Source organism: Vanellus vanellus (genome assembly GCF_965231255.1).
Source record: "Vanellus vanellus genome assembly, chromosome: 16".
In the NCBI taxonomy this organism is placed as follows: Eukaryota; Metazoa; Chordata; class Aves; order Charadriiformes; family Charadriidae; genus Vanellus; species Vanellus vanellus.
The window spans coordinates 13,279,908-13,302,051 of record NC_138921.1 but is presented as its reverse complement, the minus strand read 5'-3'; the positions used below and the strand labels follow the sequence as shown (position 1 = coordinate 13,302,051).

General features: G+C 39.2%; 3 protein-coding genes across 3 annotated transcripts; 2 read left to right on the top strand and 1 right to left on the bottom strand.

Annotated features, from left to right (window-relative positions):
- Positions 1-51: 51 nt before the first annotated feature.
- On the bottom strand, positions 52-4,804 carry EIF2B1 (eukaryotic translation initiation factor 2B subunit alpha). Its single transcript, XM_082491513.1, has 9 exons — positions 4,752-4,804; positions 4,568-4,669; positions 4,309-4,445; positions 4,107-4,223; positions 3,506-3,618; positions 2,515-2,583; positions 1,375-1,450; positions 1,049-1,174; positions 52-612 (listed from the first exon to the last, which is right to left on the bottom strand). The coding sequence occupies exons 1-9, from the start codon at positions 4,762-4,764 to the stop codon at positions 457-459; spliced, it is 909 nt and encodes a 302-aa protein (XP_082347639.1). The 5' UTR covers positions 4,765-4,804; the 3' UTR covers positions 52-456.
- A 78-nt stretch (positions 4,805-4,882) lies between these two features.
- GTF2H3 (general transcription factor IIH subunit 3) lies at positions 4,883-10,690 on the top strand. The gene is made up of 13 exons (XM_082491512.1): positions 4,883-4,925; positions 5,213-5,292; positions 5,644-5,750; positions 6,365-6,528; positions 6,787-6,849; positions 7,098-7,127; positions 7,938-7,966; positions 8,052-8,126; positions 8,590-8,643; positions 8,876-8,944; positions 9,070-9,205; positions 9,286-9,322; positions 9,407-10,690. Exons 1-13 carry the CDS (start codon positions 4,916-4,918, stop codon positions 9,474-9,476), a joined length of 924 nt encoding a protein of 307 aa, XP_082347638.1. The 5' UTR covers positions 4,883-4,915; the 3' UTR covers positions 9,477-10,690.
- A 375-nt stretch (positions 10,691-11,065) lies between these two features.
- Positions 11,066-21,745, top strand: TCTN2 (tectonic family member 2). Its single transcript, XM_082491628.1, has 18 exons — positions 11,066-11,181; positions 12,005-12,118; positions 12,451-12,524; positions 13,284-13,479; positions 13,683-13,783; positions 14,030-14,226; positions 14,462-14,585; positions 15,247-15,382; positions 16,035-16,100; positions 16,949-17,077; positions 17,346-17,423; positions 17,754-17,834; positions 18,142-18,253; positions 18,653-18,756; positions 19,128-19,284; positions 19,937-20,062; positions 20,597-20,685; positions 21,502-21,745. Exons 1-18 carry the CDS (start codon positions 11,109-11,111, stop codon positions 21,615-21,617), a joined length of 2,073 nt encoding a protein of 690 aa, XP_082347754.1. The 5' UTR covers positions 11,066-11,108; the 3' UTR covers positions 21,618-21,745.
- The last annotated feature ends 399 nt before the right edge of the window (positions 21,746-22,144 follow it).

The following is a 22,144-nucleotide window of genomic DNA, read 5'->3' as shown; positions in this document are numbered from 1 at the left end:
TATACAAACAAGCCTGCAGTTAAGAACAAAGCTAAAAGCACTGCTCTGGTATGGTGTGGCAGGAGCTGCAGATTTCTGTTAGCAGCCTTGTGCATTTTTTAATTTTGTTTTTTTTTTTCGGGTACATACCACAGATCAGTAAGTAACAGCATACCTCAGAGTGAGCTTGAATACACCATAAGGTATTTTATTTTACAATACCAAAATACTCCACCCATCTTTAAAATAATTTATTTTAGGTCTTTAGAAGCTGTAGTAACTCTGGGATTTTTTTTTTTTTAAACGGTGGTCCATCCATATGTAACGTTTTGCTTTAAAAACTCAAGAAGGCTGATAATTACATTAATCCATATAATGCTGTCTCCTTACCACGTCCATGCAACTTGTATCATCTTCCAAGTTCTTACAACTGTGATAGTCATTGAAGAAGATATCTCCTGTACACCAAGTCATCTGTTACAGATAGAGTTTAATAAGTTCATCACTGACTGCTGATGGAGTTAACACACCGAGGTCTGTAAACAGTAATGTAATTAGCGATGGTGATGTGTAGTCAATCCAGGGATGCTCCTCTGTTAGATTCTGACCCGTTTTCAAAGTGTCTGCTTTGTACTAGAAGGAAACGGGAGACCATTAGTTATTACTCAACTGTAAGTTAAAACCTCTTTTGGGTCTCGAGCAGATGTTTGTGGTAAAACAGAAGGAAGTCAGTTGCTTTAAAATGAGGCATTGGCTGGTGCCACCTTGGTCTCAGCTGTTTTATCTGCTTTATAAAGTACAATTTGTAGTTCTGAAGTGTATTGATTTAATTGTTTCTTGCCCTCAGCTGCCCCTGTGCCCAGAGGAACTGCTTTGGGAACTAGATGTTGGTATTATGACAAATTATGGCTGTCTGACATGCGACTATAATATGGAGCAGCTCCTTATTATATAAAGTAAGCTACAGTAGAGAGATCCAGATAAATGAAGACATACTTAGACGAAAATTCTTCCTTGACATGTAAGTGTGCTTCTTAGCTGGCTAAGAAGTAATTTGAATTTCTCTTACCTTAAACTTATCTGGGACGTCCTGCTGATTCAGAGGATAAAGTCTTACAAACTTGAAACTTTCTGCTACCACATAAAATGGCTTATTCTGTGCTTTGGCACACACAGCAATTTGATTAGTGCCAATCTGTGGAGACAGATGGAAAACAACAAGCAGACTCAGTGCTAGCGTGACATAATAATGCCCAGTTTACAACAATAAATAGATGTTTAATGAATAACATCAAAATAGAAAAGATTTTTCAGAAAGCCTTGAATTCTTCAAAGAAACCAAACTTTAAAAGTCTAGAGTTCACAGAATGATTTAATAAACTCACTACCTATTACCTTGTTAATAATGCCTCCGCTTTCAACTACACCTTCAGCACCAACTAACACCAGGTCCACTTTCTCCATAATGTAGCTGTTTAAAGGGGGAAAAAAATCCAAGTCTTACTGGATAATATGACAGATGAATCGCTGAACAGAAATTAGTAATTCAAACACTCTTTCACTTTTCTGAACTAGTTTCATCTACCTATGTAAGTCCACATGCTGTTACACAATTTGGAGTGAGCTTTCATCTGCTTCCCTGGCAGGAATATTAAGTAACCGTATCTTCTCCAGCCATAGCTGTTGGTAATTGTGTAAACGCTGGAAGAAGTTGAAATCTGACTAGAAATGATACTCAGTTACAGGAGGTGGGTGCCTGTGATGAGATACTAACTGTATAGTGAGGTGTAACTGCACCCTAACAACCTTGGCCAAATACAAAGGATGCTACTCATCCAATCCCCCCCTTTTTACATCCCTCCAACGTGTTTTGTTAATTGTAAACACAGATCTAAAAACAAAATCATCAACTAAGTGATTTGAATAGACTTAGTGTGTTCAACAGAACTTGTAGACTTGTCCGTGCAAGCCGCTATGTTCCCTAGATTAGAGGTGCCTTGGTAAGCAGACTGGCATGTATTCCCTTGGAGGCAGTCTCTTGGGCATTTTGCACATATGGAAGAATTGACATTCAGATTTATTGTAGTTCTTTCTTTTATCATGTTTTGCACTTACACTGAGCAGTGGTAATTTAGCAAATAGCTTAAGAAACCCCAAAATGATAACATGTATGCCAATTAGAAAAAAATTGTAGCCCTTTTGTGTAGCAGCTCAGTTTTGGTTGCTTAGGGGTTTTTGTTTGTTTGTTTGATGTTTTTGTGTGTGTGGGTTTGTTTTTTTTTTTTTAACATATCCCCAAGTTCTACGCTTAGGTCTGACTCCATTTTTTGTTTAATATGCAAACATCAAGTACTTGTTTTGTAGCAGACATACTCTCTTAATCGTGCACCTTTAGGTGTAACTTGTTTAGCTTGTTTGACAACTATGACAAAGTAACAACCTATCTAGTTTGAACAAGTTTCTAGGAAAGTTACATATAACACTATCAAAATAAAATTCTGATGAACAATACTAAGATTTAATGATCAGACTTACCCGACTGCAGCGTCCAGAATCACAGTCACGGGAATGTTCAGCTTCCTCAAGGCTTTTGCCATTTTTTGCCTATTAAAAAAAAATGTTTGAAGCTTAGAGTTCTTTTCTTTAAAGACAATGCTAGAAAAATATTGTCTGGAAGACTGAAACCCATGACGGCCCACATTCCCTTGCTTGTACTTTTGGGTTTTGATGTACCCTCTAATAGAAAATAAGTTATTTTGTAAAAATGGAAACAAACAGATTACAACAAACCCAACAAAAGTCAAGTCAGTTTGTTTTAGCCATCAGAAATTACATCGACAGAAAGATAAGTCAGTGAACTATTATTAAGATGACAGATTACCTAAACTGTCTCAGCTTTTCCATCAACAGAGTATAAGAAACAAGAAATAAAGTATGGGGTGCATTGCTAGAAGTTATTTTAGTGAAGTTGGAAAATTATATGTGCTTCACTTGGCTGAACATCCTTGATTCCAGTGAAAGACTGGTTAGCAATGTGTATTTATCCAGTATGCAGGATTTACTACTTCGTTTATGCAACGGTGTGTGCTCTGAGGAGGGAAAGCTTCCTCTCTTGCTATCAGTAATGTACTTTGCTTACTATCTTCAAACAGCATTGTTAGGCAAATGTATTACTTTGCTATGCTTAAGATAATACTGATTATTTTAGCCTACTTTTGAAGGAGACGACTAGAAATCACTTGTCCCCCATCTCCCAAGGGAAATTTAAGTTGCCTGGCACTGACTGAAAGTGTGTAAACCTTTGAGGAAAACTTAGGTAACACTCTTATTAGAATATTTAGTATTGGAAACTACTTGCCAATATTGTTTTTTTCACTTGTCCAGAATAATGTGGTATTATTAGTGACAGTTACCATTTAAAATGCCGCAAACAAGCCTAGCAGCTTTTCTTAAGGTATGACAGATTGGGTGCTAGCCGTACCTTACGCTATTAAGCAAGATAAAACACAAATTAATGAGTACTTGCCCTGCTTGGTCTGGCTGTGATTCAGTAACATAAACACTGAATCGCTTCTTTGACTCAACAGCTGCTTCTAACACTCTGAGGACCACTCTTGAGTAGGCATGTGTCAATATTCGCTGTCAAAAAATAGTAAGACATTATTTTTTGCTGAGCTGTGGGAAACTTTTACTTTTGTTAATGGTGTCATGGTTTTTATTTCACACAACTGTCTGTCAACGTTAAATAATAATGTATGTCACTTGTATTCTACAAATAGCATAGCGAACCACTCTGTAGCTGGGCTCTACATGGCCAGCCCTGATGTGGCCAAGGGGTGATGATCTAGTACTTTAAATGGAAACTCGAAGTGGTGACTCCTCAGCACCTCTTAGAAGTAGACCACGAGTTAAAGTTGGATTGCCTGGAAACTGAAGCACGGGGAGGAGACGAGTCTTAACAAAATAAAGCGAAGGGAGATGTTGAAGCTATATACTTGCAGAAGTTGCCATCAGACAAGGCCGGTGTGAATGAATGCTAGTAAGCTTTGCTGCCCTCCCCTTCTGTTGTGCCATTACTGCAAGCAGCAGAGCACTGGCCAAGAGTGACCCTGCCTCAGCCTACTTACGGCACCATCTCTGATGAAAGGATGACACAGCTTGGCGATTTTGTTCCTCGAGAGAGAGACTTTCCTGAGGAAGATCTCCCCGCGCTCGATCATGATTTCTTTGCACTTGGAGTAGTCCTGGAAAACACGGCGATGTCTGCTGTGAGGCGGGAGGGTCCCCCTCAGCAGGCAGCGTGGCTGGGCAGGGGGCGGCCACCCTTACCGAGTACTCCAGGGAGGTGAGGCTGATGAAGCGCAGGAAGAGCTCCCCACCGGAGGAGACGGCCACCGAGGAGTCCACCCGGGACAGAGTGTTGATGGCGGCCAGCAGGCTGCTCCTCAGGCCCTGGATGGTCTCACCTGCGGGGAGGCAGAGGTGTATGGCCAGCGCCCCGCCGACACGGGCCTCGCCGTGGGGAGACCCGGGGCAGAGGGCTGTCGCCGTCCCGCCCGGGGCTGAGGAGAGGAGGGCCCGAGCCCACCTCGGTCCTGCTTGAGGAAGCCCAGCAGTGCGCGGATGGCGGCCACGGCCGAGGCGACGTCGGGGTCATCCCTCAGCTGCGCCCTGAAGGTCTCGATCAGGTCTGCAAGGCAACGGGGCGCGTCAGGCCTGGCGCTGCCCCGGCCCGGCCCGCGCCGCCCGCTCCCCCTTCCCGCTCCCCTCACCCTCCGTGCTCATGGCCGCTTCGCTCCCTGCCGGCCGCCGCCACACCGCCCGCCTCGCCTGGGCGTGCCGCCGTCCGAGTGACGCGACGCGTTAGGATGACGTAGCGCCGTGCCTTGGCGTCATTTCCAGGCGCCGGGAGCAGCTGGTACCTCCGAGCGGCGCGATGAGCGCGGGTGAGGGGGCGGGGGAGGGAGCAGCCGCCGGGGCGGGCTGGGCTGCGGCCGCTCCGGTGTCCGGGTCCGGGTCCGGGTCCGGGTCCCTTCGGGAGGAGGCGGAACGGGGGCCGAGAGCGAGGCCCGATCGCCCCTGCGCCTCCCGAGCGAAGCTCCGCCGGGCCCGTGGGGCGGTTCCCCGGATTCCCGCCGCCGGCTGGGCTTTGCCAGCGCTCCCGGGCGACCCTCTCTGCTCGGGGGCCTCGCACGGAGCTCGGAGTGACCCTGCCGTGTTGTCGCTTTTTCAGAGGATGAGCTGAGCCTGCTGGTCATTGTCGTTGACACCAACCCGATCTGGTGGGGAAAGAAGGCGCAAGAAGCTGCTGAGGTACATCGTCTGGGTATTGGTACTACTAGTGGTGATTTCTCAGGGAAATAACTTATTTTTTTAAAAAATTTCAATAAGTAGGTAGCAGATGGGATTAGACTCTGATTTCTGAACTATGCTAACGTTGTCTGCTAGAATGGGTAGAATGGATTTTAGAATACTCTTAAAAATAGCAATGCAGCATTGTGTATTTTTCAAAGTGTTTTTTCCTAAATGCTTCGCATTAAGAAAGGAAGCTCTTTTGGTGTCTTAATATTCAAGTTCTTTAACAGTAGTTACTTGAGATTTGTTCTGAATTACTTAACTGTAAATGTTACGGTGCTATATCTACTTTCTTCTTTTTTTCTGCAGTTCACCCTATCCAAATGCATTGATGCAGTGATGGTACTGGGAAATTCTCACTTATTTATGAATCGTACCAACAAACTTGCTGTAATAGCGAGTCACACGCAAGGAAGGTATAGTTGCTTCTTAACACTGTGAAGGTTTAAAGTGTGCTTTCTTATATCTATCTCCTGATTTTCGTGTTGGATTGCAGTATATTGAAGCCAGATTTCAGATACATGAAAGAGAATTGTCTTAAGAACAAAAATTAACTAAAGCAATGTAGGAGAAAAATAATCTTAGTACCTTACACAAAGCAATAAAAAGGCTTATAAGATAGAAAGAAGGTTTAAATAGACTTTCACTTAAAAACATATGGAGAGAGGGAGAGGGAGGATGGCAGAGATGCAGCGAGCAGGACCATGCAAGTGGCAGAAATTTCCTGTTTAGTGGATGTTATTTCCCAGATATTTGTCAGTCTCAGGATCTACCCCTAAGTGTGGGCATGGTATCTGTTTGCCAGTTCTCTTAAAACATATCTTGAAAGAGGGGAGGTGAATGTGGGTTTTGCCTCATTTTGGGGTTTGAAGATTGACTGCCTTATATAGTCTCTTTAATGTCTAACGTATTAAAGTTATTTGAAATTATACTTCAGAGTATTGCTGTCTAGAGCTGATTAGTTTTTGGCATTTTTTTTCTTACAAGGTTAAAGGTGAAACATGAAAACTTTGTTTTTTCTCTGTTTCAGCCGTTTCTTGTACCCTGGGAAGTGTTGGGCTTTTGCAGATCTCTTTGGAGATGGCAGTAGCTCGGTGGAATCTAATTGCTCTGGCAGCAAGGATGGAAAATATGAATTGTTAACAGCAATAAATGATGCCATTGCAGAAGAAATTAAAGACCTCATGACAAAAAGTAAGGAAAAGAAAATTTTAGGCTTAATATACAGAACTGAAAAACACTTGGACTCTCAAAGAGTTGTAGGAATTTCCTTTTTTTTTGATCATGTGAATTTTGATATGTTTAAAGTAGATGAGTTTATTATGCTTGATGCTTCAGGCCTCTGCATTAATACTATTTGCCAAAGATAAAACTTGTAGTATTTGGTATGGTTAAGTTCAACAACTTTTTTTAAATATAAAAGTAACTTTTGCAACTTTTCTTGTATTGCAGCTGACATGAGGGGCCAGCAAACAGAAACTCTGTTAGCAGGATCACTCGCTAAAGCACTTTGTTGTATCCTTTTGATCACAGAATCGTCAAAGCCTTTATGTATTTTAAGACTGTTTCTTATAATATTAATTATCTTTCAATATAGGTTTTACTATTCCCGTTTTGTTGTAATACTCAAAACAGAAATGTTTGCCTAATAACTGTGGGTCAAGTGTATTAAGATAGGCGTTGGCTAAGGTGGTGAATAAGTGGTATGGATACGAGTTACTTCCAAGAACAGAATGTAGATTCCTTAATGTCAGCTAATGTAGATATCAACAAGATGAGCAAAGAGGTAAAAGGTAACGCCTCTCCTGTTCTGAGTACTTACCTAAATGTTCGAACCAAAATAACAGATATAAATGTACATATGATATGTACATAGAAACAAATATGTATATGTTTTGACATATCACCATTTCCCAAATTGGCAATAATAGGTACAGGTTTATCCTGATCATTTGAAGTTGCCCAGTTTAAACTAGGTCTGCGTGACAATTTGAAGTAAAGGACTTGATCATTAGTCCACATTATTATTCTGATTTTCTGTTTCATGCAAGTAAAATGAGTAAAACTGTAACTGGAATCTTTTTAGAACAACTGGAGGTTGAGAGGAATTTTTTCAAAGTCACAAAATGCACAAATCCTCTTCCAAAGGGACCACCTACAGAGCTGTGATGGTAGTTGAATTAATTACTCAGTTTTGGTCTTCCTCTTTTGTCTTCTATAATCAGGAAAGGGCTATTTGTACAAATAGTTTTGCTAGGAGCAGATTGGACTAGAATCAGCTATGCATTTCAGATCTCTTTAATCAATGAGAAATACCGTATAACTTGAGATACGTGTTTCAAGCAGTGACACCTAACTGGTTTTGGACAACAAATGAAATGGGTTGACTTTCACAACAAGTTTGAATTAGTCTACAGTTACTTGCCAAATATTTCTGCTGCTCTCTATGCCACTGGGATGGTAAAACAGTTGATGATAAACATATTTAACTGAGATGTTAGCTATCTGACATCCGAGATGTTAGATGCTACAGAATTACAGGGACAAACTACAGGTGGGAGAAGCAATATACTCATGCATTTCTCTTTCTTTTCAATACTTAGCCAATCAAGAAATGAAATCAAGGATTTTGGTAAGAAATTTTGCTGTCAGTTTTCTTCTACTCTTGAAATCCGGTGATATTATGTAAGCTAACAAGTTTGAATTGCTTTATTTAGGTCATAAAAGCTGCAGAAGACAGTGCGTTGCAATATATGAATTTCATGAATGTGATCTTTGCAGCACAGAAACAGGTGAAGCTGGCATTTCATTTTGATAGGTATTATCTTCTATTAATGTGCAGAGGTAAAAAAATTGTTCATTTCTCCTATGATTATGATCAAGTTACAAATTCCTTGAAGTGAAGTCTGTCATGGCCAAGTTTAAAAGAAACATAAAAGGGTTTGCTAGATGAATAGATTACTATGGAAGTACAGATAGTAGCCTTTTGTTCCTCCTTGTGGGTAACGTGTACAAGGTACCTTTGATAGTTCTTTTATACCATGTGTCAGAAGGGAGATGCTGGAAATTTGGATTTGTGTTCTGGTCACGTGAAAGAGCTTCCCTATGGCTGTGGTGGTCCTGCAGCTGTAAAAGCACGTGCATTTGTGTGTGGGGTGTATTTATAGCAGAAACAGATCATGACAATAACACTGATGAGGCTACGTTAGTCCTAGCTGAATTTGTTTTTCATGTGTTTAATCTCTTTTCTTGCAGAGTATTTTGATCGATGCCTGTGTCTTGGACTCAGATTCAGGTCTTCTACAACAGGTACAGACTTCCTATTCTTATTTGCTGTTTACATTTATTCGTAAACAGTTGACGCTATATAGTTTGCCATGTTCTTAAGCTCTCTTCTTGCCTTTGTTTCAAGAGTGGGTGTGGAAATACGTTCACTGAATCTGACAGTTCCAATATGTGGGCCTTGAGCAGTATGTGGGTATTTTAAATATCCTCCTAATCTCATAAAATATAACATCTGATCATGCTCTCTGCTTTCTAGGCTTGTGACATTACAGGTGGCATATATTTGAAAGTGCCCCATATGCCATCCCTCCTGCAGTATTTGTTGGTAAGTCATTTAAAAAACACTTCAGTGTTTTTCCTGTGTCAGATGTGAAATCTTACTGACTTCATGGACAAGGTAATACAGCAGTACCATTGCAATTTGCAAAATATTTTTCTCTGTTCATGCAGTGGGTATTTCTCCCTGATCAAGAGCAAAGATCACAGCTTGTCCTTCCGCCTCCTATTCACGTTGACTACAGAGCTGCATGTTTCTGTCATCGAAATCTCATTGAAATTGGTTACGTGTGCTCTGTGTGCTTGTCAAGTAAGTTTATAAGTATTTGAGTCTGATTTCTTATGTTCAAATGAACTGTTTTAGTGAATGCCAATTCTTTTATTTTCCAGTATTCTGCAATTTCAGTCCTATTTGTAGTACATGCGAGTAAGTGCTGTTTCTTCTTGTTTCAAGGGTGGGTGAGGGAATATGTTCGGTGTATCTGACAGTTCCTTTTTTATGTTGTTTCAGGACTGCTTTCAAAATATCATTGCCACCTGTCATGAAAGCTAAGAAGAAGAAATTAAAGTTAGCTGTGTAACAACATTATGTAAATACATCATACCTCCTCCAGGAATTCCATGAAATGGAATATATGTGAGAAGTTGATGGCACTTCTTATTGGATACGAAAGAGAACTGCATGCCATGTTACTACTTGTTTCTTAAGGGATAAATATATCAATGGTATGTTTTCTACACAGCCCCTTAAGTAACAAATCACTGTATTACCATGTAACCTGTGCTATTCTAAATACTAATTCTTAATTCCAGAAGTTACAGCCTGTTGAGAGACAGACCCTGTAAGTTAGAAGGTAGTTTCTGGCCAGTCCAAAGTTTCACACTTCCAAGCTATTATCAAAGACAAGAAAGCTCTGATTCTTTTCTTTTATGTTCGTGTGAAGGTAAGAACGACCCTTTCTGGTCTGTAGGGTCAGAGCCTTAGCACTATGTTATTCAGGGACTTCAACTTCTTGCTAGATTTTGCTAGCAATTTTTGGACTGAAACAACATCAATTTAAAAAAAAAATGAGCCAACATTTTCAAGATGGCTTAGAACCCATGTTTTGTTTTTGTCTTTTTTTTTTTTTTTAAAGGTGCTAATTCCCCTGCGTGTGCACTCACCTGTATTCACATTCTGTTGACTGTACTGTCTGTGGTATTTCTTTCTCAATTGGGTATCTCTTCATTCATGAATAAAAAGGCCTCCCTTTGTTTAAAATAACTTCAATAAATGCAAACTAGCTCAGTAGTCTTTAAGGTTGTATTTTGAAACTGGAAAACAAAAAAATATAATTCTGGGTAATATGCTTTATTTTTTTTAGTATGTAGTTTTACATCTGACAGTTGACAAATAAAAAGGAATGCTTTTGGGTGGGTGGTTTTTATGTCAGAACATGATGGTATGCTGCATACTTCTGAAAATGCCTTTGATTTAAACAAACACAATCTCCCACTTTTAAAACATTACTGTATAATTTGGTATTTTTACCTGTTGCTAGTAGATTATGTTATCCTGAAAAGAATATAGAGCCTAATTGTTTTCCATACAGAATAAGACAGGTTTATTTCTGAGGTGTATACAGGAATTTGTCACGTCTTGATAATTGCATCAGGTTTTTGTCCACATAACAGTTGTAACAAGTGCCAGTCTTTTACCGGCTTGACTGATTGACAAAAGCCATTTTGCTTAAAGGCTGTATTTGTAATTTACTTTGTAGAAAATATTTGTAATAAAACCTTTTTTTCAAATGGGGTTAGATGTTGCTGTATAACAGATATTTTGAAGGGTGAGCTATGTGGCCTTATTGCAATTTTATTGTGTGGAAGCGTAATAGCGTGACCTGATAGTAGATGAAGTACCTGAGGGAGGAGGCGGCAGCTGTGGAGCGCGGCGGGAAGATGAGGGGCAGACTCGTCTGGGCTGTCGTGGTTGATCCCGCTTTCGGCTGTGCCATCGCTCCCGGGCGGAGGGGGCCGAGAGGCAGCCCCGCCGGGGTGGGCGACCGCCCGCCGGTGGCCCCCTACGCTCCGGGCCCCGCTTTCCCCGTCAGGCAGCCGCGCCGCCGCCGCCAGCGCTTCCCGCCCCTCCCCGTTGCCATGGCGGCGCGCTGGCGCCGCAAGATGGCGGTCTGGCGGCAGCCGGCTCCGCGCCGCGGCCTTCCTTAGGCGTCATGGAGGCTGCTTTCCTCGGGGCGCTGCTGCTGCTGGCGGTACCTTGCGCCGGGCAGCGGGCTTGGGACTCCGGTGGGTGGAGGGCGTCGGGAGCCGCGATGAAAGGTGGACTCCGGGGGGTGACGCTGCTGAGGGAAGGGGGCCAAAAGGGCGGCTGGGAGTGAGGGGAAGAGGGGGTCGGTCTGCGGCGGGACCGTCCCTGACTGGGTAACGGTGGGGCCTGCCCGGGGGGGCATGAAGGGAGGCCCCGAGGGATGGCGGGTTGTGTGTGTCCTCTGCGGCTAGGAGGTTGTGGGCCTTTGGTGGCCCAGCCCGAAGGTGCCGGCCCTCGAGGGTCCTGATACTGCTTAACATTAGGGAAAACTCAGAGGGGAGAACGAGGAGCTGCTTCTGTTGGACCTTTCAACGTTGGTAAAGTCTGTAAAGGAAACTCTAGCGAAACTACAAACTTGGAGTCCTAAACTTGAAACTATGTCCACGTGCTGAGGGCAGTAGCCTGTAATCACTGGATCTCAGGTAGAGCTATACCAAAAAGTGTGAACTGAAATCTGCAAGAAATGCTAAATATGTTGTTGCCTCACTTGGGTAGTATCTGTGTGGGCCAGTGAGTGCTGCAGTCTCCTGCCTTAGTGTTGTACCACTACTGTGCGTCTTCACAAATGCAAACTTGAAGTATAGAAAGCAAGCTATGGTGAATCCATTGCTCCAGCACTTTGCAAGAATGTAAATACAATCCTGTACTAGGCATCATGAGGTATTTTTGTGCTATTTCTGACAATTTAAATTATAGGAAAGTAAGAATCTAGCCCAAGTGTAAGACCTAAATATGTCTTACAGATGTTACCTTTTCCAGTGTGCATTAAGACTTGTTTCTTTCTCTTTTTTTTTTTTTAAGTCTTTCAGCCTTCATTTATCCATATGTCAGGGCCGAGAGTAAATTCATTTTTTCTGGGAAATTCTTCAGGCATTAATTTTTCTATAACTTTAAGTTCTGCAGATGAAGAGACAGGTAAGAACACTTCACTTTTTCTTTCTTTTTTTTAAATTTTATTTTAAATCCAAATAGCATGTAAATAAATACGTTTAAATTCTGAATATTTTTTTCTGCTGAGATTATTAGAGAAAGAATAATGCACTTCATTTGTGCTTTAATTGTTACTGAAATAGGAACTCCAGAAGACATCTGCTGATTAAGCCCTTAGTCCTCTGTTAATTCCTTGTCAGCTGGGCCTGATGATATGCCTACTTGAAGGCATAAGAGGAGTTTAAATGTACTTCTGATTTTCTAGTCTTTTCTCAATGACACTAGAATATACTTTTTTAATTTTTATTTTGATACAGGAAAATTGCAACTTGCAAATTGCAGTGGAAGTAAAAGAGCTGGTGATTGGAATTTGAATGTAACACCTGGTATGGTATGTAAAATACTGATTCTTCAAATGGGAAGGATTGAACTTTTGTGTATGAAGGGCTAATGTAATACTAGCAAAATGTTAATGTACTTACAAGCCAGTTTGAGTGTCTTGCCCTTGCCTTTTTTTCCTTGACGTATCCCTTTGTGTGGATGTCCTTGCTAGAGTTTGCTGAGGTGCAGCTTTGACACTGGTCCCTTGTTGTCCTCCTCCTCCTCTCCAGAACTGCCTGTACTTCCTGGCCTGGCTGTAGCATTTGAGAGTGTTTCAGATCTGCTGGAATTAGCTAATAGAAATAAAAAAGTGGTGCTTTTATACTCATGAGCTTTGAAACATCTGTATTTATTAGACTTATCTTCAGTGTTATGTTATACATAATTCCTTTAGGGGTTTTATCAACTCTGCAGTCATTCCAGTTTTCAGCTGAAGTTAGCTCTAAAAACTGAAGTTCGCTTTTTGGTATTTGTTCTTTTGTTTAGAAACATGCATGTGATTTCTGAGGTTACAATCTGTGTGCATACCTTAAAAAATTCTGTGTACAGTTCATATTCTCACTGTATCTGCATATCTCATTAGCAGACCCTTTGTCATTCCACTCTGAACAAATGTTTGATTTTATATAGGAAGAATATAATTGCATTGTAGTGCTGACAAAACAGACTGGTACCGAAACTCTTCTTTCAGAAGCTGATGAGTGGTATAAATAAGAGCAATTTAATACAAGCCTTCAAAGTTGTCAAACTGTATTTTGTATTTTTTTAGAACACTTCCAAAGTGACTATAAGCTTGACTAGAAATCTGCAGTTGTGTTTACCCAATGCCACTGACTGCTGCACAACACCTCTCTGTGTGGTTGAAACACTTCAGGTTTTAGCTTGCCGTGATTCAGTGATGTTGGCCCATCTCCTGATTCAAGCTGAAATATATGCCAACACTTCCTTTACAGGGAATGTGTCAGGTAAGTGTTTAGTTGTGCTAAAGAAGAAAAGGCATTTTGGATGGTCTTTTCTTCTATATATGAAAAAATTTGGGATTTGGGCAGCAATAAGAGATAATGAATATTCATTAATGGAATTTAAAAAAAGTTTTGTACACAGTCAGAATAAATTCCAGTCCATTTAATCTGTTTTTCTCTTTTTTTTTTTTTAATTTCTTTTGCAGAAAATGCAACTATCATCCCAAACCAGGCGTTTCAACCATTGGGTTCTTGTCCTTGTGACTTGACAGCTGGAGCTTGTGATGTTCGTTGTTGCTGTGATCCGGTACTTATTTCATATTAAACTTTGATTAAGTGTTTTCAAAATTTCTAGGCTTGTTCTATTTTCTAGGGGGAGAGAGAGGTACTGAATGCTTCAGGGGCTAGAGGGCTTGTTTGGATTTTTCAGTATTTCCAATAGTAAATGTGACCTCTCTCTACAAAACTGATTTGATTTACCTGTATGTGTGGCTATAGTGCCTATGGTAATACAATTGCTGTGCTAAAAAGTGACCATTTTTCTCCCTTTCAGGAATGTACCCCAGACTTAAAGCAGTTATTCAATGAATCATGTTTCACCGGAGTGTTTGGTGGGGATATAAACCCACCTTTTGACCAGCTGTGCTCTTCTCAGTCAATGAAATATACCCCTGATTGGTTTCCATTCCTTTGTGTACAGTCTTCTCTGAACAATACACCATTTCTTGGCTACTTTTATCATGGCTCTATGTAAGTCTTAAGAAAATTTATTTTCTCAACACACGTATTAGGCATGCTACCAAAAATGTAACCTGTTTTTATAATGAAGGTTATTTTGAAATTGGAATTTTAGGATATGAACTTTAAGTGCAAATGGAGAAATGTCATTAGTACTATATGAGAATGTGGGACATGAAAGCAAATGTGTAATTATTTGTGTGAGGTAGAGAGCAAAGAATTGTTTAATTTTTAAACTTGTTTGCAGTTCTATACCCAGAGTTCCTCCGTTCCAGATCCCTTTACAAACTTCTCCTGGGAAACTTTTCAATGGTTACAGACAAGGAGATCCAATTATGACAGAAGAAAATGAGTATTTTACCATTCCCCAGGTAATCACTTAATGTTTAGGAGCTTTTGGTTCCTCTTGGTTTGTTTGATAGTCTCTATACATCACACTCCTTATGGCTTTGTAACAAGATTCTGCTACGTACTGTTGTGGTGTGGTGTAATATATTTTTCACCCAAAAAAACCAAACCCACCACAAAGTCATTATGAACAGTAAATAGTATCCTTCCTGATCCCCCTGCCCATCCTCCCAAATGGTAATGTTTTACTTATTTCAAGAGGTGAAATCAAGCTTGGCATCCCAATTAATAGTTTATGGTTTATCATATTTCTTTTTTTTTTTGGTTTGCCTGCTGCATTACTGAGCCCTATAGTTGGTTTTCTTTTTGAATATTAGTCATCTGGTTGTACTTTATTTGAATTCCTTTTGCATTTTAGAGAGACTTGTTGGTTATAATTATTTTGACAAATTAAGGTGAAGCCGTACTGTCCATTGAAATTATTTTGAAAGCTGTGGTTTTTAAATTTTAACCTCTCTCTTGCTACAGATTGAGGTATTTTGATAACATCAGATTACTTGTTTGTCAAAGCGTCATATGGCAGTAGTACATACTTGGAGCATTTCACTAACAGATAGTCTTAAAATGAAAAGCAAGGGGCTAGAAAAGGGTCCAGCATACTTATTTCTGTTGAACTACCTGCAGCAATCCATGGCTGGGCAGTGTGTTGGAAATGCCCCTGTAGCGTATCTCCAGAACTTTGATGTCAAATGCCTTACCAATCTAGCATCTTACAAGGAAGGACTGCTCCGTGACGTGAGGATAAACAGCGGTACTGGAGGTATGATGCAGAAACCCTGACAGAAATGTGGTTTATGTTTCTCAGAGCTACTAGAACAGAACATACCAGAGGGTTGTTGACATTGTAGTTATATGTAATATCTTTGGTGGCTGCAGTTCAGCATTTGGGGATGTTCTCTTCCTGTTTCTAATGATGTTCCAGCAAGTGTCCCACTGTTTCCCAAGATTTAGGATATAAAAAATAGTAGGAATGGCCTTTTTTTCCCATTTATCTGTTTCTGGTGGCTCATACTGGTTATGGCTACACATAACAGAACAGCATCTCTCCCACTTTCTATTTCAGACTGTTGCAGAGCCCTTTTTCTGTCAAGAGGGTGCAGTATCATCATTTTAGATTTAGTGAAAAGTGGTTACTTTCTGCATTACAAAAGCATATACTTATCAAGTCTCCTTCTGGAGTTTGAGATAATATGATTGCCTGCATGAAGATAACTAGCTATGCTCTCAAAATACGTAAACTGCTTGGTCCTTTACCAAAATTAATTTTCTAAATAATTTTCTACTCCATTTTCATAACAACAAGGATTGTACCTTGGATGTGAAACCAGTACGTCTGTCTCTCTTATTAGTCAGGATTACTGCAGTGGTGTTTGGTTTTGGGTTTATTTATTTATTTATTTATTTATTCTCAGATTTCATCCAACAAAATGTCATCTATAGGGCTATCACTGACCTGGGCAAATTCATCACTGAAAGTGGTATGTCTCTTCCATTTAATAGATATGTTTCTTACCTAACCCGGACTATATAAGAAATAGATTGTTTTGATGCCTAATACGCTTGCTGTAATTCTTAGGAGGGATCTTATATATTATCTAATGCCCAAAAAGTAAACTGTTTGGCTTACTGCAAAGCAGAAAGTATTTAATTTACCTGAACTTCATTAAAAGTTGGTCAAGGAATCGAGTCCCTTAGCTTACATTAAAAGTAAATTTTTGAGAAGCAAAAATAGTAATAATAAAAATAAACAAAGAAATAAAGGACAGGATGCTTTGAAAATCCTCAGGACGAACATGTAAGTGGGATGAGCAAACTGTAAGTAGATGTATAGGTCTCTGTTTTGTAAGCTCTCGTGCCTTTTTAAGGGCCTTTTTCAGCCAATTAAAAAGTTATTTGATGTAGAACAGTGGTTCCCAGTCAGTGGGAGGGTAATGCAGCACAAATGGAACTACTGGAATGCAAGCTAATGTTTTTCTGGGCAGTGATGGCTCCCTGGGAGGGATGAGATGAAAGTAGAGGGAGTCCCGAGTCCAGAGAAGTGCATCATCTGGTTATGTAAAGTCCAGTGCTGGGTTCTTCAGGAGAGATTTAGCTACGAAAGGACCTGGAACTGCTGATGTTAAAATATTGATAAGCTAGGGGATTGTACTCTTGCACTGTCCTAATAAGATGGGGCTTAAACAATAAGATAAATTCTCAAAAAGAGGAATGTTGTAATTTCAGAATTTTGCCAGTGTCTTTTAATGCGTTCTCTTTTAGCTACAGTAACATAGCTTTCTAATTAGCAGTGCTTTTCATTGTAGCCTTTTTTTTGTTCTTCTGCCAGAAAGCCTTCGTACTGCTGAGGTACTGTGTCAAAATGTAACTTTTGCAGAGCATTATACGTTCATTTGGAAAGACAAGAACATAGAGCGAATAAATGTCACAGTCTTCCTTGGAAGTTTATGTGATGGAGGTATCATGAAATTTCTTTCACAATTTTTGATTTACTTTTTTTCTTCAGCATGGAAATTCTGTGATAGAGCCTCTTACTTATTAATACTTCTTAAAAAGAATTTCCCCTGGACTCCGGAAAGAAAATTTATGGGGCTGATTTCCATTAATTTGTATTATTTTGAATCTTCTGTTACTAATGAAGGATGGAAGTTTGTATCCTACATAGAGCATACTTTTTGCTAATTTACTTATTTAAAAGTAAAGTAATAATTGTTTTCTTTTACCAGAAATACTGGCACAGAGATTCACAGTCAATTTTCAAAGTTTAAAGAGTACTAATGCAACAGAACTGCTTGGGAATCCAGGTATTAATACTTCATTTTTCTTATTAAAAATGAAAATAAAAAAATATGGTACTGTACAGATCATTATCAGTGACTATCTTTTGTATCTCTTTCATACTTCTTTATGTCGCTAGCCCGCACCTTCCTGTCTTAATGCACTGGCAATTGTAATAGCGGTGATTGGTTCTTGGGCTTTTGATGTATCGATATTGATTATTTAAAGTGAGTGTATTCCTACTGTAATGGAAATGTCTCTTTGTTTACTTAAAGATTGATGACATTTATTATACAAACAATGCTAATGTTTAAAGATTCTTATGCAATGTTTACAATTTACCCTTCTATGTTTAGGTTATCAAGTTGGAAAACCAGTGAAAGCTGCAAATATGAATGCTTCTGATACTTTTGGAAGCCTAAATGTTTGGCAGCCAGGTACTGGCTTGTGATGTTGTAACTTCAACTGTGGTTAATGCTAAAATGCTTTTTAAAAAAACATTTTAATTAAGAATCTCTTCCAAATTTTGCTCTTCTAGACTATTCTTAAGCCTTGATTCAAACTTCATTAAGTAAGCCTCTAATGCTTTCTTGGAAAACTTAAGTTGAATGGACTTGTATGTATACTTGAACTATATCACTTGGTGGTTTGCATTCTAATAGTTGATTTTTTTGCACAAAATTGAAAGCTAGAGATTGAAAGGTTGATATAAGAAAGCTCAAGTAAGATGTTTTCATTTCATAGCTGGCAGAGGTTTATGTACGTTGGCAACTTATACACCAGTTTTATTTGGACTAGATTCATTCTCTGGGTGCATTCTAGAAGTTGGTATTAATGAAGACTGCAGCCTTTTAAGGTGAGCTATGTAGCTTGAATTGTTTTTTCCCTGCATCCCTCTTGTTGCTTATTACATGATTCTCTACAAGTGTCTACTATCAGCACTGTTACATTCTTTTTAAATGTTCATGTATGCGTTTCAGCTTTCTGTGGTTGATAGTCTCACTTTTTTTTTAATAAGGAAATTATAATAACGGTTTCACTCAGATCTTTGTATTCAAATGAGTATTTATTATGTTGGAGTGGAATGTTTTGCCATGTCTTCCATTCAACAGATAATTCAATAGTTCAAGTTTGTTTTTGTTGAGTTATAACATCTTTCAGAGGAAACTGACCTTATGGTATAATAACACTGCAGTCCAGGGGGGTAGACAGTACAGATTCACTTTTTGTGTAATCTCACATTCTTATTTTGCAGAGGAAATGTAACTGAGAAATTGAATTCATTAATACAAGCTACTCACGTTGGAAAGAGGGACAATTCAAGTTACAGTGATCTAAATGACTGGGTGGAAATTATACGTAAGTGAGGTTTGTGTTATTGTTTATAGCCTAAACATGCCCATATGATGAATAGACTGTAATTACAAATGCCTAAAGATCCTGATCTGTGTGTCTGCATCCATCCATTCATATATGTGTACACACACGCATATAACTCAATATGTATAGGGATATTGCAATAACATGTATTTTACTGTCAGCGGGTACACATATGGCTTGGTATTTTAGTTCTGTGTTGATAAAGTACTCATTTTCTTTATGTGGATTTTTTGCTGTGTTCCTGTGTGAAAGTTACTGGTATTTCACTGGACTGTGACAATAATATAATTATGGAAAATATAATGTTCTCCATAATATTTCTGTTTAAATAACGCTGTTCTCCTCCACAGGTCTTGATCCATTTAATTCTGATACCAATATGAGCAGTGGAAACTTTAAAGGCATTTGTCCAGATATTCCTGCAAATCTGAATATTCGCATAATCTTTGCTGATGTGGGTGCAGTACAAGGGATTCCCCGGCAAGAGATTCTTGCTGTGCAGATCAGGTATCTCTGGCTATCTGACAAATAAATGTTTCATTTTGAGACTTGCTTACCTGACATATGCAGATTAAATTTTACAAACAAAAATATTGTTTTGTTATTTATAATTTTTTACGTCTTTTGTATTTGCAGCCCAAATTCCTTTGTTCACAACCAGGTTTGCCTTTCTCCCTCTGAAATGAAAATAATAATTAAAAAAATAGTAATGGTTAACAGCAGATAATCTTTCTACTTCACTGACATATTAAATAAAATCTTCTGATGGAATGCCCTACGTATGCTTACTACTGGCAGCGTCATAGAACGTTTTAATTTCTTGTCACATTGTGGAAGTGGCAACATTGTGTTCTGACTTACCTCAATGTAGAGCTCTTCTTGAGGGCTGTAGTAAATGCTTTATTCTTTTCCAAAAGAGGGAATTTTCACTTTGTAAACACTTTTTTTTTCTCCCAAGTCAATCTCAATCAAACAGATGCAATTCTGTTCCACACCACCACATTTCCAGACTTTGCAAGTTCTCTCCCTGTATGGTGTTGAAAATCCAGAGGTCATTAACCGCCTCCTAAATACTGTGTATTTTATCCTTTCATGGTTATGCTTAGGCTCTAAATATCCGTTTACAGCCCTCAAGTAATAGTTATGCATATTCTTACAGTTACTCAACCGTCATATGGCAATTCCAGTGCGGGCTTATCTGTGAAAACAGCATCAGCTTTCTTCCCATCACTGCTTCTGTTCAGTTTATTAAAGTGCCTGCTCAGCCACCCATTCCAATGACAAGGTAATTTTTAAAAACAAGGATACTTCATGTTTTGTTAAGCAGATGTGAATAGCATTGATCAAAAGGTTACTTTGGTTTGGTGGACTACAGAGCAGTAAGGCCTGGTTCAAAGATTTATTGAGTAACAATTCTGTTAGTGACAATCTTCCCCAGGAGCGTGAAGAACATGAAAGGCTGTAAATTACCCTGTGAAACTGTCATTTGGTTTTAGCAGACAAGCTTCTGTGTTGTTTACTTGAGTGGACAAGGGATGTGGAGTGAGGCTCCCAAACTATCCATTGTCTGAAAATGTTCATCACAAAAAGACACATCTGACTAAAAATGACAGAAATGGAGTAGAGGGAGGCTCCTGTTTTTGTTAAAGAAAAAAAGTCATAAGAGAATAATGAGAAGCTTGTGGGGTTTTTTTATTATTTTATTATTATTATTTTTTTCCCCCTGTAATCTGGACACCTTTTCACTCTGGTTTTATCCACTTGTGCTGGTGTTCTGGTACTGTAGTTAGTAAACCTGTTGTTTTTCTTTTTTCTTCAGATTTCAGATTAATTACACAGAATTTGACTGCAATCGAAACGATGTGTGCTGGCCACAACTTTTTTATCCATTGACACGGTTTTACACAGGTAAAAATAGTAAGCAGTGTGGAATGCTGTGAACTGGCCATATTTCTTTGAAACATAATTAATTGTGTGCAGTTTAGTCTGAAAGAATGCTTTGTAGTAGGAAATTAAAATTTCTCTTTTAGAAAGCATGGTCCAAAAAGTCTGTTTAATTTTTTTCTTGATAATGTATTAATTTTTTAGCAAGACTAGTGGAAAAAATAATTATGAGGAGTACTTTGTGGATAAGATTGAAATTTTGTGAATACCTGTTTGGCAGAGAGATTCTTTTTGACTCCCCTGTGGGGTTTGGAAGGAGAATACATCACTTTATGCTCGTGTTCTGTTTCCGACTGTAATTGTAGCATTGTCAATGGCTGACATTGCCCTTGAAGGGTGGAGGGAGATGTTGTTTCTCACTTTGCGGGTATGTGTTTTCCAGTCAGCCCACGTTGAGTTCCAGTAAAAAATAGCCATATTGGTAAGATGGCTAATTTTTAAATTTCCTCTGTGTAAAACCACGGTGGATTATGTTTTGTGGGAGACTGTAGATTAAATGTCTGGCGTTCCAAAGGGCATCAAGGCACTTGCCCTCTGTTCTGAGAGCTGCACGGACAGAGGCAACTGCCCGTGTTTATTATCTGCACCACTTCAGGGACTAAAGTTGGACAAAGTATGAAATTTTGTAAGCATGAAGCTTCTTAATGGCTTACTTTATGCTCCATTATTTTATTCAGACTATGCATATACTTTAATCTGTATCCTTTGGATTGTTGTCTAAACTAAAATTTAGCTCTCATACACTTACACTTTTCTTTTTCCTTTCTTTTTTTTTTGCAGGAGAACCATATTCACACTGTCTTGCTAAAGGCCTGTCATTGGCATTTCTTGTTTTACTTGCAGCGATTATGAGTAACCCTTGGTTTTCTAAATTAAGGAATAGTTCCTTGGTTTAAAAATGTTGATGTAAAGAGAACCACTTTTGTTAATATTTTAAGTACTTTTGGGTAAAATGTATGGATAAATATTCCTGGATTTTGTAGACATTTTATATAAACTTTTAAAAATACATAAAATTGATATTCTTTACGATACATAGAAAATGGTTGTGTTATTTAAAAAAAACAAAAAGAAAGCAATATAATTATTTTTAAGCATTAGGCTCTGTGTTTGGAGGAGCATGAATGCGGACTTGAAACCTGCAGGGTGGGCTCTGCATGAACCGCTGCAGAGGCATCGGGGTCATCCTCATGGATGGATGGTTGTTGTCCTCGTGGACAGACTGTTGTTGTCCTCGTGGACAGACTGTTGTCCTGTCAAGTGTGTTCTCTCCTGGCGTAGCGGGTGCAGGCAGCAGGTCCCTTCCATAGCAAACTCGTCGTGGCACCTATTTTTGGAGCAGTGGACAGATGGTTCACCCTTCTGAAAAGTAATAATGTTTCAGGTATTTTCATGTATTGAGCTGTAGTTCTCTTTTCCAGTT

Coding starts and splice junctions, on each gene's coding strand:
- EIF2B1 (XM_082491513.1), bottom strand. Junction 2,584..3,505: donor TCACAGCCAGACCAAGCAGG/GCAAGTACTCAT, acceptor TTTTTTTAATAG/GCAAAAAATGGCAAAAGCCT. Junction 1,175..1,374: donor GCGGAGGCATTATTAACAAG/GTAATAGGTAGT, acceptor CTGTCTCCACAG/ATTGGCACTAATCAAATTGC.
- GTF2H3 (XM_082491512.1), top strand. Junction 5,751..6,364: donor GCGAGTCACACGCAAGGAAG/GTATAGTTGCTT, acceptor TCTCTGTTTCAG/CCGTTTCTTGTACCCTGGGA. Junction 7,128..7,937: donor GATGAGCAAAGAGGTAAAAG/GTAACGCCTCTC, acceptor TTCAATACTTAG/CCAATCAAGAAATGAAATCA.
- TCTN2 (XM_082491628.1), top strand. CDS start 11,109: ATGGAGGCTGCTTTCCTCGGGGCGCTGCTGCTGCTGGCGGTACCTTGC. Junction 17,424..17,753: donor AGAACTGCTTGGGAATCCAG/GTATTAATACTT, acceptor TTCTATGTTTAG/GTTATCAAGTTGGAAAACCA. Junction 18,757..19,127: donor TGACTGGGTGGAAATTATAC/GTAAGTGAGGTT, acceptor TCTCCTCCACAG/GTCTTGATCCATTTAATTCT.